The 17312-nt window shown below is 34.0% G+C and overlaps 1 protein-coding gene across 4 annotated transcripts in view; it reads right to left on the bottom strand.

Moving 5' to 3' along the window:
* Positions 1 to 6807: 6807 nt before the first annotated feature.
* LOC6049002 (probable nuclear hormone receptor HR3) overlaps positions 6808 to 17312 on the bottom strand; it is a 355001-nt gene continuing 344496 nt past the window's right edge. For 3 of the 4 annotated variants that reach the window (XM_038251863.1, XM_038251862.1, XM_038251861.1), the window contains exons 5-9: positions 15712 to 15815; positions 15488 to 15634; positions 15175 to 15418; positions 14957 to 15107; positions 6808 to 10668 (exon numbers count right to left, since the gene is read on the bottom strand). In XM_038251863.1, coding sequence (XP_038107791.1) covers positions 10545 to 10668; positions 14957 to 15107; positions 15175 to 15418; positions 15488 to 15634; positions 15712 to 15815 — 770 coding nt within the window. In that variant the 3' untranslated portion in view covers positions 6808 to 10544. Of the gene's footprint in view, positions 10669 to 14956; positions 15108 to 15174; positions 15419 to 15487; positions 15635 to 15711; positions 15816 to 16101; positions 16321 to 17312 lie in introns of all 4 variants that reach the window. The other variant, XM_038251860.1, reaches the window with a different exon arrangement.

Raw genomic sequence — 17312 nt, 5'->3', positions numbered from 1 at the left:
ATGACCAAAAAGACCAAAATGATCAAAATGATTGAAATGATCAAAATGACAAAATGTCTGAAATTGTTAAATGACCAAAATAACCAAAATGACCAAAAATATATTGTTAAACTGACTAAAATTACGAAAATGAGTCGATCGCGAGCAGTTTCGGTTGATTTTTTGCAGTGATTTTGATTATTTTATTCATTCTCTTAATATAGTTTTTTTTTCCTATAAATTAAGCAATCGACGATTAAGAAACAATTTGAATTGTAACTTTAAATGGCTTACCGATTTCCCACAGAATTCCGCTACCCTCCTACTATCAACAGAATCACGGGACCATGATTTAGTTTCATCAGGTTATGACAGCATTTCTACAATAGAGCGCGAAAACGCGAACCCGCGAGGGCAAAACTCGCGCAAATTTATGCAAAGTTCAAGGTTTTGGGCACTGCCCGAACGATTAAGGGAGGACGCGTTCCAGCGTGTAAGCTGTGAACTTCCGGCGCAGGATACTTTTGTGTGATGGTTAAGAAGACTCTTAACCATAATTCTAGCCCTCGGTACGCAGAACAGGGCGGGAAGAATTATGAAAATGTGCGGAATCGTAGAGTGCGGTGTGGTGCTGACACAAAGGTTGAACTTGGGGCTACCGTTTGGGCGAGTTGTCGTGGAGGTGTTGCTGGGTGGACTGGGACAGACAAGAAGGAATTAAAAGGCGAAAAAGGGACGGTCTGCTGGTTTTCATGGAGGTCGATGACATAGTATTTTGAAAAGAGGTGCTGATTTAACCCTTTAGCTAATATTGTTGACAATTTTTAATTTTGGTTGGTAATTTTTAATCTTTAATTTAAATAATTTTTTTTGCATGTTCACCATCAGATTCTAGGATTAAAATAAATGGAGATAATTTTCACGAAATTTGTTTCCTTTATTTTAAAGTATGATTTAATATTGATATCTATTTAATTTCATGGAGTCAAGTTATGTGAAATTGCACACTAAATTAATAATAATTAAAATTTATATTCAAGAACTGTTGATAAAGAAAGTTCTTCTGTAACTTGACAGGGTTAAGAAAAAAAAACCAACCCAAAAATTCATTTTCCGCGAAAAAACCGTTGACCTCATCATCAGTCCATTCGCGTGAAATTTCGCGCCGTATAACACTTTTAATTATAAAGTGGGACGATCCGCTCGAATCTGGAATTCCGCGCGGCCATTGTTCTTGGTGAGTTTGCCAAAAAGAAAAGCCCAAACTTTTAATTAGCTCTCCGTAGGGCCACTTTTAAATTCGTTAAGGTTTATCGCACGAATGTTTCCTTTGTCAGCACAGATTTGAAATTGGCGAGGAATACTTTTCTTTCTCCTGACACAGATTAGTTCTTCACGGTCTGGTAGGTTAAGTACTGATTTAAAGTTAGTTTGAAGAACAGGGTGTTAAACTTTTGATTTTATAATGTGTAAAATAAAGCCTCATCAATCAAATTTAAGGGAATCGTCATCTTATATCAAAGGTAAGTAAGCACACAAAAGTTCATGAATTTCACTAATAAAGATGTACCTTTTTTCTATTTTCTCTGTTTTTTTCTTCTTTATTTTTGAATGCGTATTGTTGTGTATCTTATGTTCGATTTCACACTTTTCGTTCGATTTTGCGCTTCCGATCTTAACACGTTTCGCAACAATTTTATAACCAGTAAACAATTTCCTCTCAATCTCAATCTTTTTGTGTCACCTTTTCCTCGCTCAGATTTTCCTAGTTCGATTCTGTCACCATTCCACTTTTCCTGGCAAATGCCGCGGTTCCATTTTTTCGGTTTCAAATATTCGTGTGTGTTAGTGTTTGTTTTGAGTGTGAGTTTTTAGTAAAGGTTTTTGTTAATTCATTTCTTTTTTTTATTTGTTTTAAGGTTTTCGTTAGTCTTTTTATTTGCATCTTGGTAATAAAAGGAATATTAACAAACAGGTTTCGATTTCTTTTCTCTCGTGTGTTTGTGTGTATGCTTTTTTTTGTTAGCTTGTTCTGCTTCCTTCTTTGTTTATGTTGTTAGTTTTTACTTCAGTCACACGTGATTTCATGCTCGTTTTTTGTTATGACTCACAGGTTGTAAGTTTAAATGTTTGTATTTTTTTTCTGGTTGTTGTTCTGAATGAGATATTTGCTTCGCGATATTGTTTAAATGCATCGTCTTCAAAATCTTCAAGGTTGTATCTCAAATATCGCCTGTTTTTACCTTCTGTTTTATGATTAGTTCTTTTTTTTTTTGTTATTTCTCAGGTGATTCAGATGAGCTTAAAACCGAAAACCGAAATCCATCGAACAGAGTAACGAAAAAACGAGGGGGTTTTGATGACGACCTACCAAATGTTTGGACTAATGGTGTTGTTTCGCTATCGAATTGAATGAGGAGGTGAATCGTGTGGAGAGCTTGATGTTTTGGTAGAATTTTACTAAGATCTAATTTATTTTTACAGGGTTAGTAAAAAGCTTCTTCGCACTTTTGCTCTTCTGGCGGAGCAGTCTTTGAGTCTTAATTAGTTGCAGGTTAACACGGGGTTTTCTGATTTCAACTTAGGTGGGTTTATTGAACGTAAACTTGTGGAACATCGGATGCGATTCTTAACTGGAATGATTGATTTGTTTTGCTTTTTTGTTTCGTGAGAAGAGTTTGAATTCGATCGGTATAATATTTGTGCGTTTTGAGGATTGCTGTTTTTTAATTCGTGGTTTTCCTCACAAAGGTTTTCTGTTAATGATTTTGGTGATGGGTGATTTTCTTTTAAATTTACTATTTTTAGAACAATATTTAATGTATCATTGCTGTTTCGTTCTTTAATCGCAGTCGTCAGTTTTTTAAAAGTCATTTGTATCAACTTTTTAGTTTGACATTGTTTTCAAAATCATTATTTTAACAAGACATCTGATAACTTTGTGACACAAAAAGGTGAAAAAGCCATTCATAAATAAAATTGTTCAATTGTTATTATTTTCCTTAACCAGTCCAGTCACTGAGATCAACACTTTATCTGAGAATTCATTATATATCTCGCAAAAGAAAGTGTAGAAATTTGATTTATCTTTAAAAGAAAAATGAAACGCGGAGTACCACAACTAAGAAAAATCTCCTGATATCTAACAAACATCAATGAGTGATTAAATGGATCAAATAATTCTATTTAAGCCCTTTTGAAATATTAGTCGCATTAAAAAAAACTGAATAAATCCAGCAGTTGAACATTTTTACATGGGTTTTAGTTATTAACAATGAAAATCGGATCAATATTTTATTTTAGTCATATTTTGGGTTTCTTTGATTATTTTACATAGAAAACCAAAATTTGATCAAATCTAATGATAGTTTTGACACATTGATTAATTTTCTGAGGACAGATTGCGAGATAAAATGTTTTTTTCTTCGACAAAGTTGCTTAGATTAGCAATAGCAACCCCAATAACGTTCTAGAAGACAAAAAATCTCAAAAATATTCCTGAAAAGTAAAATTTTCAAAATCACCTCAATTGTGAACTGCCATAATTTTCAACCAAGCCAACTGTTGTCCCCATCCAAAAATTCTTCTGAAAACTTGGTGCTCCAAAACTTCATCATTTTTTGGAAAATCCAATTTCAATTTTATTTTGCGATCTGGAGCACAGTGGTCCAAAAATGTCCAAAAATGAAAATTACCGATAATTTTATCAGCTTTTTAAATATTTTTTTTTCAGAGATAAACATGGATGAGCATCAGTAAAAAACAATTTCTGAAAATTTTATCCTTAAAATAGCTTAAAATGAACTTAAACAGTGCATTTACTCAAAAAATTACAAAAGTACTTTTTGAGTGCAAATTCATCTTTACATCCAAAAATAATTTTTGGATTTTTGTCGGGGAAATTTTCGATACTTTTCAAAAATCCCTATTTTCTTTTAGCATGAAAAAAAAAAAACATCCGTCAAACCCTGTAGCACAAAACTTGGCACTTTTTGTCCACTAAAACATATTTATAAAAAAATGAACAAAATGAAAAGGGCAAAGTTTGTCAAAATCGGTGTTTAGTGAAAAAATATCGAAAATCTGAATCTATTCAGAAACATTCGATTCATAAAAAATGCATATACAGTCCAGACTCTGAAGGCCTCGGAAAAATTTCACTTCGGGTAATCGAATCACGGAAAAAAATCCATTGTCTTATTTTTTTATTGCTGAGCTTAAGTATGACCACAAAACTACTCTTGAGTGATTTAGAATTTTTAAATTCAAAATGGCGGCGATAAAATATTGAAAAAAATGCATTTTGTAAATTTCAAATTTGACTAAAATGGGGTCGCAGAATTCGAATTTGATGTTAAAAGTAAGAAAATTAAAAAATATGTTTTTTTGTTCGTGATTGTTCGTGATCCGAAGTCCTTCGGATAATCGAGTCTGGACTGTTTTCCCAAAAAAAAAATTTACACGGATAGAAATCCTATTAGCAAATCGGGTAACTTTATGTTGTCATATTTTTAAAAATCGAAACGTTTCCTAAAAAATGCTGTAAATGTTTTTAAAATCAGCAACATTTTTGTTCAAAATCGTAAAAAAATGTTGACTATTTTGAAAACAATCAATTGTTTAAAAAATTGACAACATGGAGTAACTGGATTAGCTAAAAGGATTTCTAGCCATGTACTATTTTTTGATAAATTAAATTTTATCATACAAGCTCGATTTTACCAAATTTCCCCCTTTTTTCATTTTTTAATGGATTAGTTTATTTGAATTAGTGCTATTTTTTGGACTGTTTTGGCCAAGTTTGAAAGTGTACTCGATTATGTTGCACTCCATAAGTACTTTAGAAGAATTTCAACAAAGTTCACCGTTTTTTAGTTACCATAATATTTAAGAGGCAGTTTTTGTAGGTTTTGCTCGGTTTGTTCTAGAGGTCGTATCGAGGTGCTCCGAATTGGATGAAAATTTCAGCGTTATTTTCCTCAAATGTATTTTTACGGTATCCATCGCCGTTTTTCTTCGTTTTTGCGTAATTTAAATCACATCATTTAAATCACGCACTTCAAAGAGATACGTGGGGTTACGATTTAAGGAAGGATTGAGTTAAATTTGGCTTAAAAACCTTGTTAAGAATTTTAAGAAAATTTACTTAAACAAATTTTAACCTTTTTTGAAATTGCGTATTACAATTATGAATTTAAAAAAACACCAAGAGTTTCGGCAATGTTGAAAAATACTTGTTTTAGAAATTATTAATTTATTTTAAATTAGCATTTTATTAGAGAATTACTTTTATCCTGTACAACCTCAATACTTACAACTTTGCCAAAGACACCAAATTAATCAGAAAATTGTTTCCTGAGACACAGATTTTTTTTTTAAATGATTACTTACCATTATTAAATGGTAGCCCCCAATTTTTTTGTAGAAACTTGTAAAAACAAACCAATTTTAAGTTGTTTTCAGTTGATTGCATGCCTAGTTTTACTGAAGTTAAACTACACAGAAAAAAAAGTTGAATTTTGGAATGATGAAAATTTGGTAGGTTGAATATTACCTCTATTTTGAGTAATATTCATCATTTTCTAGTAAATCTTTCCCAGTTCCTGAGGGGAACACCCTTGAAGAGTATCGGGGCCGGCATTTACAAAGCGGATTCAGTGGCAGTTTCATTCTCAACTTAATGTTAACATGTTTAGGTTAATGTTAACATTCCATAGGTCGCCTCCCTAAGGTGTCGTGATAAGGTCCAGTTTGTGACGATACACTACCTTCCCTTTACTAAGCAATCGATTCCAGAAGGGAAAAGATCACCAGTTGTGTTGGTCCGAGCCGGGATTTGAACCCTGATCTACCGCTTACGAGGCGGAAGCGTTACCACTGGGCTACGTGGCTCGGTCAGGTAGTTTTTGCTCATCATTTTCTGGGGTAGAATTAATCATTTTTTTTGCCACAAAATCTGTCACCATTTCCTGATGAATATTACCATCATTTTTTTTTCTGTGTATTTAAAGATTTTACTTCCTTGATTTTTCGGACCGATTTTGAAAGAAGATATAAACTTCGAAAAATATTTCAACGGCCTAACACAAGAAACTTCAAAATGGCGACTGCGATAACAGAATTCAACAACCCAACAAACTAACAAGAGTTTAGCGAAAAAGAAAAAAGAAAAACAAAAATTTACAGATCAAATACCGTATACCGAGTGAAACATGCGATTAATGAAGGGTCGAACAGTTAACAACTAATTAAAACCCATTTGTTTGTTTTAGTAACGTTAGTCTTGATCATACACAATCCACCCTTTCCCCTTTTCTTTTCTTGGGTGAGTGTTTGTGTTAGTACGCGCATCCACATGTAAATTTGCACTAATTTCGATAAAACCGAAATCTACTCAAACTGTTAGTCGACTTTTTCCTTCTTCTTTTTCTTCATTTGGGTAGTTTGTTAGCGTTGTAAATTTTTCCTAGTGCGAGAGAGAGATAGTGTTGCGTAGGTGAGTGAGTGAACGGAAAAACGAGAAACAAATGTCACCTTTTACTTTTCAACTAAGTTTTTCTTTTCAACTTTATTCAACAGTGTGTGAGTGTGTGTTTTGCTTGTCTTTTTTTTTTGTGTTATGCATATTGATTTACCTACAGTACAGAGAGTTAATGAATCGAAAAAGATTTATGTACTCGCGTATGTGTATAATAGTTGGCGCCTTTTTTGTTTTGCCTTGTTTTATCTAAGTGTTATATCCTCGTTAGAAAAGATACATAACTACAATTAAAAGTCTATTCTTTTGTAGAAAAAGAGCGAAAAATAATAAAAGAAACAACAATAATATGGATTAATCAGTTTATTAATCTTTCAATATAGATTTTTATGTATAATAGATTATAATATTCAGTGAAACTTAAAACCTACCCGAATTTCGCTATTTTCTTTATACTTTTTTGTTGTGTTAATTTCGCAAGAATTGCTTGCCTGCGACTCTCGTGAAATTCATACAAGATGCGTGTGTGTCTGTGTCTGTCTCCCTTCTCTCTTTTGCGTTTTATTTATAGAGTTTTTTTGCTTACTTTTTGTTTTTGTTTTAAATTAATTTAAATTATATAAGATTTTCTTCTTGTTTTCCTCAGATACTATCCTCAGCTTAAAATTATTGTGTTATATTTATGTATAGAATTTAGATAACTATCCTTACATTACCGTAATGACGAATTTTACTCCTTTGAATTTATGATTAGAAAAAAATCAACTATTTCTAAGTGTTGCTCCTCTCTGCTTCTGCATCTTGTTTCGTCTTCTTCTTGTTTTCACTGTGTCTCGCTCTGCTCGTGTCTGCGTGTGTTCGTGAGAGAGTGTTTGCTTGTGAGAACTTTGCTTTCACCACACGTTTTTATCAGTAATTGTTGTTGTTGTTGTTTTGTGTTTACTTTTCTCTTTCTTTTTGTTGTTTGTTTGTTTGTTTTTAAATATAATTTTATATTGTATATTATGTAATATATATCATTTAAGGCAATTAATTCTTACATTCATGAAAAGAAGACACGGAAGGACAGGACCAGCAGCCGGGACTCGTGGCAGTCGAATTTGCGATGCGAAAAAGAGATGTTTACCAGTCCGTTTGTTTGCGTTTTTTGTTTGTTTGTTTGTTTGATGTTACTCTGTGTGCATTAGTTTTGCTTCTTGTTTTCATGCGTTTTTTTTAGTCCAGTCCACCCAACTGCTGGCTCGTCGCCCGCTCTAATATATATTCGATTTACGTTTCAACATATGTGTGTGTGTTTTTGTTTTACTTTCTTTGTGTTTTTAATATTTTACTATTACAGTTGTCTGATTTCCTTCTCTTTTGTTCTGCGTCTCTGTGTGTGTTTGTCTCTCTTTCTTTCCATGTGTGTTTTAATTAAACTTTCTCTTGTAATTGTTTTAGTTATTTTGTTTTGTTTTAAATATATATAATTTTATCATTCTTTTATATATATAGAAGCACCCATACATTTATAAGTTCTCATTTTCCAAGCCGCAGCCGAAAAACTGCAAACTGTGTAACTTTTCCCATCTCTTTTCGTCGATCCTGTTCCAACCTCCTTCCTCCTCTCCTGTGTCCTGTCTTGAGTGAGTGTGTGTGTGTTTGTGTGGAAGTGTGTGATTTATTCTCCCTCTCCCTTTCTCTCTAACAAGCCCGCTTCCTTCGCCTATACTTTGATTTCCTAAATTGTTCTATCAACTAAAAAACACCTTTTCCGTTTCCTAGCAGTAAATCAGTGCGCGCGCCTCTCTCTTTCTGCGTTTTCTCTCTCTCTTTCTCTTTTTTCTGCCGTTCGTCCCGTCTGCTTGTCTGCGTGAGAAGGTTTCGAATTTGCCAATTTGTCGTTGGAATCTCTCGGAGAGCGCGACGACGATTCCTCTCTCCGACAGAATCGCGCTCTCGCGCTTACAGCGAGAGAGCAAATTTGTCGGAGAGTTGTTCGCTGCCTCGCTGTCAGAGATTTTCTGCAACAAATTTGCAAACTCAAGCGTTACAAGTCTTTAGTTCGCGTCCGTTTTGTGTGAGAATTTTGCTGTTTCTTTTTTTGGTGTCGCTCGCTTGCTTTTTCGCCAAAAATTTAGAAAAAGAACCTAACTCTAAATTCAGTACGATTTTTTTTTGTTTTGCCTTACAAACTTCTATGGAGGGGTCTTTTGGTTCTAATTTTATAATTATCAGTTTTTTTTTCTGTTTCCGTATTCGCTCATCGAAAGGGTTTAAATTTTTCTTCTTAGTCGGAGTGAAAAATTTAGAGTTTTTTTTTTCTGTGTGAAGAAGAGAAAGAGATAGAGAGATTTTCTCAATTGGTTAAACTGTGTTTTTTTTTTCTTCTAAAAATTAACTTTTGATTCTCAGTGATAAAGTCTTTTTTGCGGGGGTTAAAACACTAACAAGAACGGGAGGGTCAACTTAAATTTTGCTTTAAAAAAACTGGAGTACGGTTGTTTACTGGGACAGATTCTAACAAGTTGGGGCTGGAAATGTTTTAAAATTTTTAGTTAAATTTTTGTATACTTTTTTCCCAATTTTCACCATCCAATCGATACGCGGGAGACGCGTGTGTTTGCATGTGTGAGTCTCTAATGTTTGTGTGTGGTCTAAGGCAAACGGAGCTCTAAATGGCCAATTGGACTGAATTTCCGCATCCGTCACGTGTTCGTCATTTTCGTGTCACGCGCGTTAAAGTCTTTGATTTCCTTTCGTTTTAGTATTTTTTTGTTTGTTTGTTTTTTTTTTTCATTTTCTAATACTGCTTCGAACTCTTCCACAAATTTCCTTCTTTTGCTTCTCTCAAGTTCGAAAAATCTTTTAAACTAAAAATTAAAATCCGAAAACGAATGTTTGTTTCTCTTTTCGCAAAAAAGGCGCTTTCGCCTTAAACTGGTGACAAAATACAACTAGTACGGAGTGCGAGCGCGCGCGACGCGCGTCGCCATCTTGTTTCTTTTGTTTTACTTTCCCAACAAAAATGGAAAATTGTCCTACCTAAAAAGAGAAAAAAAAAAAAGAAACCAACAGAACGATTTAGAGAGAGATTCTAACCTTTGCATTTCGCGTGTGTGTGTTTTGCCATCCGTCTCTGTTTTGAAACCTCACAACTGTTTTTGTTTACCTCTTTACTTTATTTTTTCTTTTTCTTTTTTAATATTAGCCTTTGCGTTAACATCAAGAACCAATCGAGATCGCTCGCAGAAGCGATCGGGAACAAAATTTTGTACGTTTGCCGCGTTCAAAAAAATAAATAAAATTTGTAAAAAAGAAACGAAACAAAAACAAAAATAAAACAACCGCGAAAGTGAACGAAACCGCTGTTCCGTGTTTGTTTGTGTGGGTGTGTCTGTCGGTGTTTGTGTGTGGGTTAGGCTAACTTCTAAACTTAACACGCTAGTATGTATAAATTTGACCTACAAATTACTTCATTCTTTTCTTTTCCTTTCACTTTTTTTTAAAATAAAAAATCGCTCAAGAAGACAATAAAGGGGGAAAACAAAAAAGAGATATAAATTAAAACTTTTAAAATAATATAACAATCATTAAATTCATTTACATCAACAATTACTATCGCGTTCTCTTCCCTCATCCTTCCTTTCTCCTTCCTACATCATCGCTCTCAGAGTGTATGTGTGTGTGTTTTCCTTTGTTTGTGTGTGTCACTTAACCTACAACCGCGCCTCTCCCCACCGCAAACAATCGCGCGAACAAATTGACGTTCGCTTTTGTCTCAGTGCACACGACCACGACGCAACGCTTGCTCAGCAACGCCAACTGGAGAACAGCAAACGCTTCGCATTCGGTTGCATAACGTTAGGCGTTTGCTCTACTTTGGTGCCGCCGACTGGGTGATGACTTCGCCGTCCTGCTGGATGATGATGATGAACGTGTTTTGCTGCTGCTGCTGCTGGTCCACCTTCCGATCGGGGCCGTCCAAATATTGCTCTTGTTGTTGTTGTTGTTGCGGTTGCTGATGGTACTGCTTGTCCGGGTTGTTGTTGTGGGGTGAGGGTGGCGACGGTGACGACGACTCGTGCTGCTGCTCCTGGTGATCCTGTTATGTCATCAGGTCCTGCTGCGAGTCGATCGAGAAGAGCTCCTTGTAGAGCGCCGGGAACACGTGATGCGGGTGATCGAGCTTGAACTTTTGGAGCGCCTCCATGTGCATGATGGAGAGCTCGCTGGGGGGAGGGAAGGGTGGGAAATTAGTGATTTGATTTGTTGGATCGAATTTGATATTTTTTTGAAAACAACGTTTTGATACCATTCATACTCAATTATCCGTAGTCCTTAGAAAAATAATTCAAATTCTTACAATCATTATCAAATTATACAAAAAGTATCACAAAATGGTCAAAATTAGTGGTGGGCAAAAAAAGAATCGCGGTTCTTTTTTAAACTCCGGTCTTTTGAAAGAACCGTTCCAATGAATGATTTTTGAACTTGGTTTTTTTTAATTTCCAGCAAATTGTAGTATAAACTTTGTTTTTGAGATGTAAAAATGTAATTTTAAATATTTCAAAGCTTGTCCAAATTTTACAAAATCAACTTTCTCATCAATATAAATTAAAAGACTATAAATATCATTTAAGCCAATCAGCGATAGAAGAATCATCATCAAAAGAAAATCTTCGAAAAATGACCTGTCACTTTTTGTAGATGGGCAATGTGTGTAAACAAAGCGAAATAAATAATTTTAAATTGTGCTAACAAGAAAAACCCAAAAAATTGTCAACAGATTAATTTTCTTGGAGAAGTCCGGGTGCGATTTTTTTAAGCGTGATTTGCTTCCTCCCTCTTTCGCGGGTGAAGAAAGCTCGCAAGAAAAGTTTTTTTTTTGCGATTATTCCATCCCTGATGGCAATATTTTAACATATAAGTTTTCTCACCCAAATTTTCAGATTCATAGTTTTCTTTAAAATTACTCTAACAATGAAGTATTTTCTAAACAACATAAAAAAAAATTCATTTAACAATTGATCATAAAGATACAGTAAAGTAATACCCGAACACAAATTTGAGTATTTCCAAATGCTAAGCTTAGAAAATTTCACCGAAAAAGTAATTTGAGAAGAAAGCAACCCAATTTTGAAAAATTAATACCAATTTTGTCCAAATTCATAGATTGAATTTTGAGGGCTCTCTCCATTCAATTATTCGAGCGTTTAGGTCAGAAATCTTGACATGAAGACCGCCAAGGCCTATGGTTTTCAAGCGAATCTTCTCGTTTTAATTTTTTTAAATTATTTTATAAAGCCCGATAAAATTCCCAAAAACCCATCAAAATTTCATTTCAATGAGTGAGCGAAAATGAGCGGCTCCTAAAAACGAGAGGTTTTGCCCACCTCTATTCAAAATTATAATATTCATATAATTCATTAAATATATTTAAAATAAAATGTTTTCAATTTGAAAAATATTAAAATAAGATAGTCAAGTGTATTTTTTTTCCTAAATTTTTAAACACTAAAATAGCATTTTATATTTTTTTTTTGAATAGGTCATTTAAATTTATTCAGATTTTTTTATTGCTTTTTGAGTGTCTGTGAAACTTGAAGGCGGCACCAAAAAAGAAAAGAAATTAAAATTTTGCTTTTAGTGAAACTTTCCAAAACAAACAAGATTTGTTATGTTTTTTTTGTCATTGCAAATGTAATTTCATGTTTTGCCTCTCCCTAAAAAAATCCCAAAAAATATGCGCACAAGATATAATGATTGCAGTAAAATAAAATTTTCATTGAAAAAACTTCTACAAATGATTGTTAACTGTTCAAAATACACTGCCTTATGTTTGTTATTTTTTGTCAAATGAGCACACAAATAAGACTTGACCAGAGCCGAGGAACAAAAAGTTCAAATAGCATTTGTACTAGCCTTATGCGTATAGCAAAATGAACATATTTTATAAAATTAATTTCAAGGGCAACCCTTGAATACAAATTATTTATGAAAATCTTTGATTGATATTACTGAAAATCAAAAAGTGATAATCTCGAGAAAAAAAGCCGAACATTTGAAAATGTAAATAAAACCGTTTTAAAGACTTCAAAAAGGTAAATCTTTATCCAAATGATTCTAAATTATTTTTCTATAAAAGAGCAGAATTTTTTAACATTAAAAATCGAACCAAGATAACGCTAGTCCACATTTTTGGACAAATTAGATGGCATTGAGACTAGCTCATTTTGCACAAAACTTAAGAGCAATTCTCTAGAATTTTGCAAATTGACTTTCCAGTTTATTTTTTGATTTGTTAAAGCTTTGTCCGTCGATTCCTTATGTCCTAGTAAGACATTTTGCATTCGTTTCTTTACACATGTATTTATATAATTTATAGGTTATGAAAACATTCGATAATATGTAGCTCGAGAAGAGATTGCCTTATCGATTTGGTGTTTTCGGCAAAGTTGTAGGTTATTATTAGGAATATTTAGAAAAAAAATTACACTCTTGAACAATACCCATTTTTTATAACTTTTTATCATAATAAATTTGGTACCCTTCGATTGTTCTTTTCAATTTTTGATATGTTTAAATAGATAAAAAGTGCCAACTTTCGAGCTAAATGGTATGACAAATGTTTAGTTTTTGGCAAAGCAATGTGTTTTTTAAATGTTTGTTTTGGAAAGTATTGAAAATGCACACCAAAATGTTCAAGGAATTTTTAATGTAAAATTGAATTCTAAACTGAAAAGAACATCTTTGAAAAACAAAATTTGAACCGTTTTTGAGCTATTTAATTTTTAGGTCAAATTATTTATCAACATTTTTATTTTTTTAATGTTGTAAATTCTTTTCCATCTTTGAAAAAAATATATTCAAAAAGCTGAATTCTTGTGTTAAATTTCCTAAACTTCAATATTAAGATTTTGTTTTAAATCATGGCTTTTACATTTCTTAAATCATATTATTTGGCCATATTGAAAAGTAAGTAAAGATTTCTACATCTGCAAATATCTATTTCAAAACTTTGTGAAAATTTCCAACAAGTTTTAGTATTTTATATTTAAAATCCAAGGTATCATTAATTGAAAATTATATTTTAGCAACCAAAGGATCAACACTGCCCAAAAATGCAAATTGTAGAGAATTTTCTCAGCTTAACGAATATATAGTTTAAAGATGGACAAGGATGAAAAACATAAAAAAATAATTAAAAGATAATTTTGATGAATATTAGATTAAAAAATGGCTAAAACTCAAAAACGATAAACGGTTGAATGAAATTTTCGATTTAGAATTCAATTTTACATCAATTGTAAATATTATTGCAGAAATGCTTTTTCTTCGTAAAATATTTAAGAATCGAAAAAAAAAATTTCGACATTTAAATGTCTACAACTTGAACACGGTGTATTTTATCAAAGAATGTTTGATGTAATTTTCGATCGCACATTTTAATCTTTATCTAAAAATGTTTTTTTTTCAATTTCGCTTGACAATATTTTCGATTTTTCCCAATTTTTTTTTTCAAAAATTAGAACTCCAATCCCAGATACTAAACTCTAATTCAAAGATATAAAAAAAATAAAAAAAGATGTTTGAGATATGTAGAAATATTGAGAAAATGCATTTGGAAATTTTAAGACAATAATACAAATTTGAATACAATGTGGTCGCAAAAATCGAATTTGATGTTAAAAGCAAGAAAAAAAAAAACAAAAAATATGTTTGTGCATGATTCGATTATTCCATGTCGTACTAATCGAGGCTTCAAATAATCGATTGTGGACTGTAGTTAAAATTTAAGGCAGAAGTTTTTTTTCAAAGGAAAAATATATTCCAGGTAATATGCCATTATTTTTAAAATAAAAATTCTTTTAAAAGCAACCAAGCTAAGTAATTTTTTTAAAATACTGGGTAAACAAGCTAATATTCACAATTTGAACTTAACAGAGGGATTATTTTTGCTGCAATTGTTTGAAAAATTAGTTCAGAATTCTAACCGAAATAAATCTATTCTGCCCATGATCGCATAAATGTCCCATATGAATTTTCATCACTTTTGAGTTATTGATGCAGTTTTGTTCAAAATCGTGTGCTCTTTCAAAAGAGCCCATAACATCTAGTACTTTGTTCTAGAAATCTAGAGGAAATCCTGTTTTTTCGTGAAAACTTAACACGTAGCCTTATGTGTGGGACAAACTTCCCTTGCGTTTTTCTCAGCTTGCTGTTTTTGCGTATGGGACATTTATGTGAACATGGGCAGTATTCAAGCTTGAAAAAAATCGCTAAAGATATAACCAGGCAAATCTTCTTAAATCTTTTCAAAATGTCAATATGGCTATTTGTAAATTGTCTATCAATTCTTAAGTTTTTTTTAGCGATAAAGGAATAAAAAAATATATTAGGAGTTAATTTTCATTGCAACCCATCTAAACAGTAAACCACAGGTTGAAATGAATGTGTTCTCTCTTGTTATTGAAACTTGGATATCTTGGTCATATACTTCTATTGCCCACTACTCACCGGAAGGTTGGGATTTTGTTCAGCAGTATCTCGAGCACCGTCACGTCCCCCTTGAGGGGCGCGTGGTTCGCCTCGATCTCCTGCCGGATCGCCGACATGCTCATCTCGAACAATCGCTGAATTTCCGTGTTACCCCGGACTCCGTTTCGCTCTGGAATTTAAATTTGACCAAAATTTGAGTTGACTAAACTTTTAGGGTGTGTTGAGAGTTTCCTCACCTGGCCACAGCAGCACCAAACTCTGGTACAGCGCCAGCTCCGTCTCCGTCAGCTTCAGCTCGGCGATACTCTTGGCAGTCTCGAATATGCACGCCACCAGCTTCATCTCGAACGAGTCGGACGTGTAGAAGACGTCCTGGGGCAGCATAATGTCCCCGTACAGCACGGAGTTGGTTGAGAGATCCATCAGTCGGGACATGCGCACGATCGCCAGCTCGAACGAACCGGTCTTTAGCAGGAGAATCTGCGTGTGTGGGAAAAAATGTGGGTTAAGCCGTGCTGCTCAAGTATGTCAAAGCCGGTCGATACTTACCTGATCGTCTTGACTTAACCGCATGAAGCCCGGTATCAGCTTCGCGAACTCGATGATCTGCTGGATCATGGCCGTTAGCTTTTCCGCGCAGTCGAGCCACAGCTCCTCCTGGCTCATGTTTTTGTAGTACAGAATGCGGGTGACGTCCTGAAGGGGTTGTGAAAGGTAAGCACATCATTAGTCTGTAGGTCGAGCAATAGATTACAGCTGCTTGCAAGTGTTACCTGTGACTTCCGGAACATTTCGTGCACAATGTCCAGTTTGTGGTTGGTGTTGGCGTGCGCTTCCGCGAGGGTCTTTATCAACACGTCGTTGATGTCGCCTTCGGCTGCAAAGGTGAGAGGAAAAGGAAATTTTAGTAATGAACTGTTTGATCAAAAAAGTTTGGATATTAGTAAATTTCTCCTACACCATTACTTCGAGAATATAATTAAGCAGAAAACCAAAATTATACTTTAAAGTTCTTTCTTCAATATTTTAAATGAGAAAATATGTTTTCAAGTTTAAATTATTTAAAACTCAAAATATCAGAGAAAAAAATAAAAATATGACAAACATAACCCCCAAATTTCCCCGGAAAACAAAATCAACAACAACCCTTCTCGACACATTACCCCACTTGGAGTGCGAATCGCACGAGCTGTCGTCCTCGCCGAACGACACCGGCGTATTCTGGCTGGCTGGATGGTGGGGCACCGCCCCGATACCATCCACCGTGCCTCCTCCTCCTCCACCACCACCTCCGCCACCGCCTCCTCCACCTACGGTTGACACCGGATTCTGATTTTGTTGGCAACAGTCCGATCGACGGAGTCCACTTCCGGTGACAACTTCTGTAGTTACAAGCGACGATGACAATATTCAGGAAAGGCAGCGTGTATTAGAGGGAGAGCAAGAACAAGTGGACGGTGAGGGCCAAGGGTTAGTGTTAGTAGGGGAAGTGTTAGGGGTTTCAAAATACGTTGTTATAAGAGAAATAGTTAAGGAATGGGAACTCAAATCTTTGTTTTTTTTTACGAAAAGCTGCTACAGTCATCCCACATATTCGGAACACCCTCAAACTCGGAACACTTTTGTGGTAATTTATCAATGGCATGCCAAATCCTTTTTGTTTTGTCGACCCTTTCATTTTAGGACTTTTATTTGGACACTTTCTTGCCATTTTACTAGTAAAAGTAGTTTTTTTTAAACAAATAACTGCATTTCAAGACTTTATCCAAAGCAGCAAAACACTGCCTTCAAATTGCCTGTTCCATAATTGTGAGATGTTATTGTGTCTCCCACAATAGTGTACACCTGAATTCAACTGATATTTTTACAAAAAAGTTACCACCATTCATAAAACATAAATTAGCTGGAGTTTCATTGGTTTTAGTGTGTGAAGTGTATTTTGTATAAAATTCGTACTCCTGGAGAGAACCAAAGTTTGTTCACATTCGTAAGAAAATAGTGGAATTCGAATTTGTGGATGTCAAGGGTCAATGTTTATCTTTTAAAAAATGATATAAAACGTAATAATTTATAGTCGGTTGATACATCAATCGAAAGATCACAAGAAAAGATTAGGTAAGAGCAAATCATTATGTGGGCAGCCTCAGCTTTTGACATTTACAGATCCCTTAAACACGATTTCAATCCTTAGATATCTAACAAACTCGTCATACAATTTTTTTTAGATCAGATCTTGCTTTTTAAGGCCGTTCTGTCACTCTTGCTGGTATGTATAACACTGTTTACATTTTTGCTAAATACTCGGGACTCCAACAACCAAATTTCTACTTTTACCATGCACATTCCCTGTTACCTTGCAACATTCAATTAATTT

Source organism: Culex quinquefasciatus, chromosome 2, assembly GCF_015732765.1.
Source record: "Culex quinquefasciatus strain JHB chromosome 2, VPISU_Cqui_1.0_pri_paternal, whole genome shotgun sequence".
NCBI lineage: Eukaryota > Metazoa > Arthropoda > Insecta > Diptera > Culicidae > Culex > Culex quinquefasciatus.
This window is presented reverse-complemented; position numbering and strand designations above follow the sequence as displayed.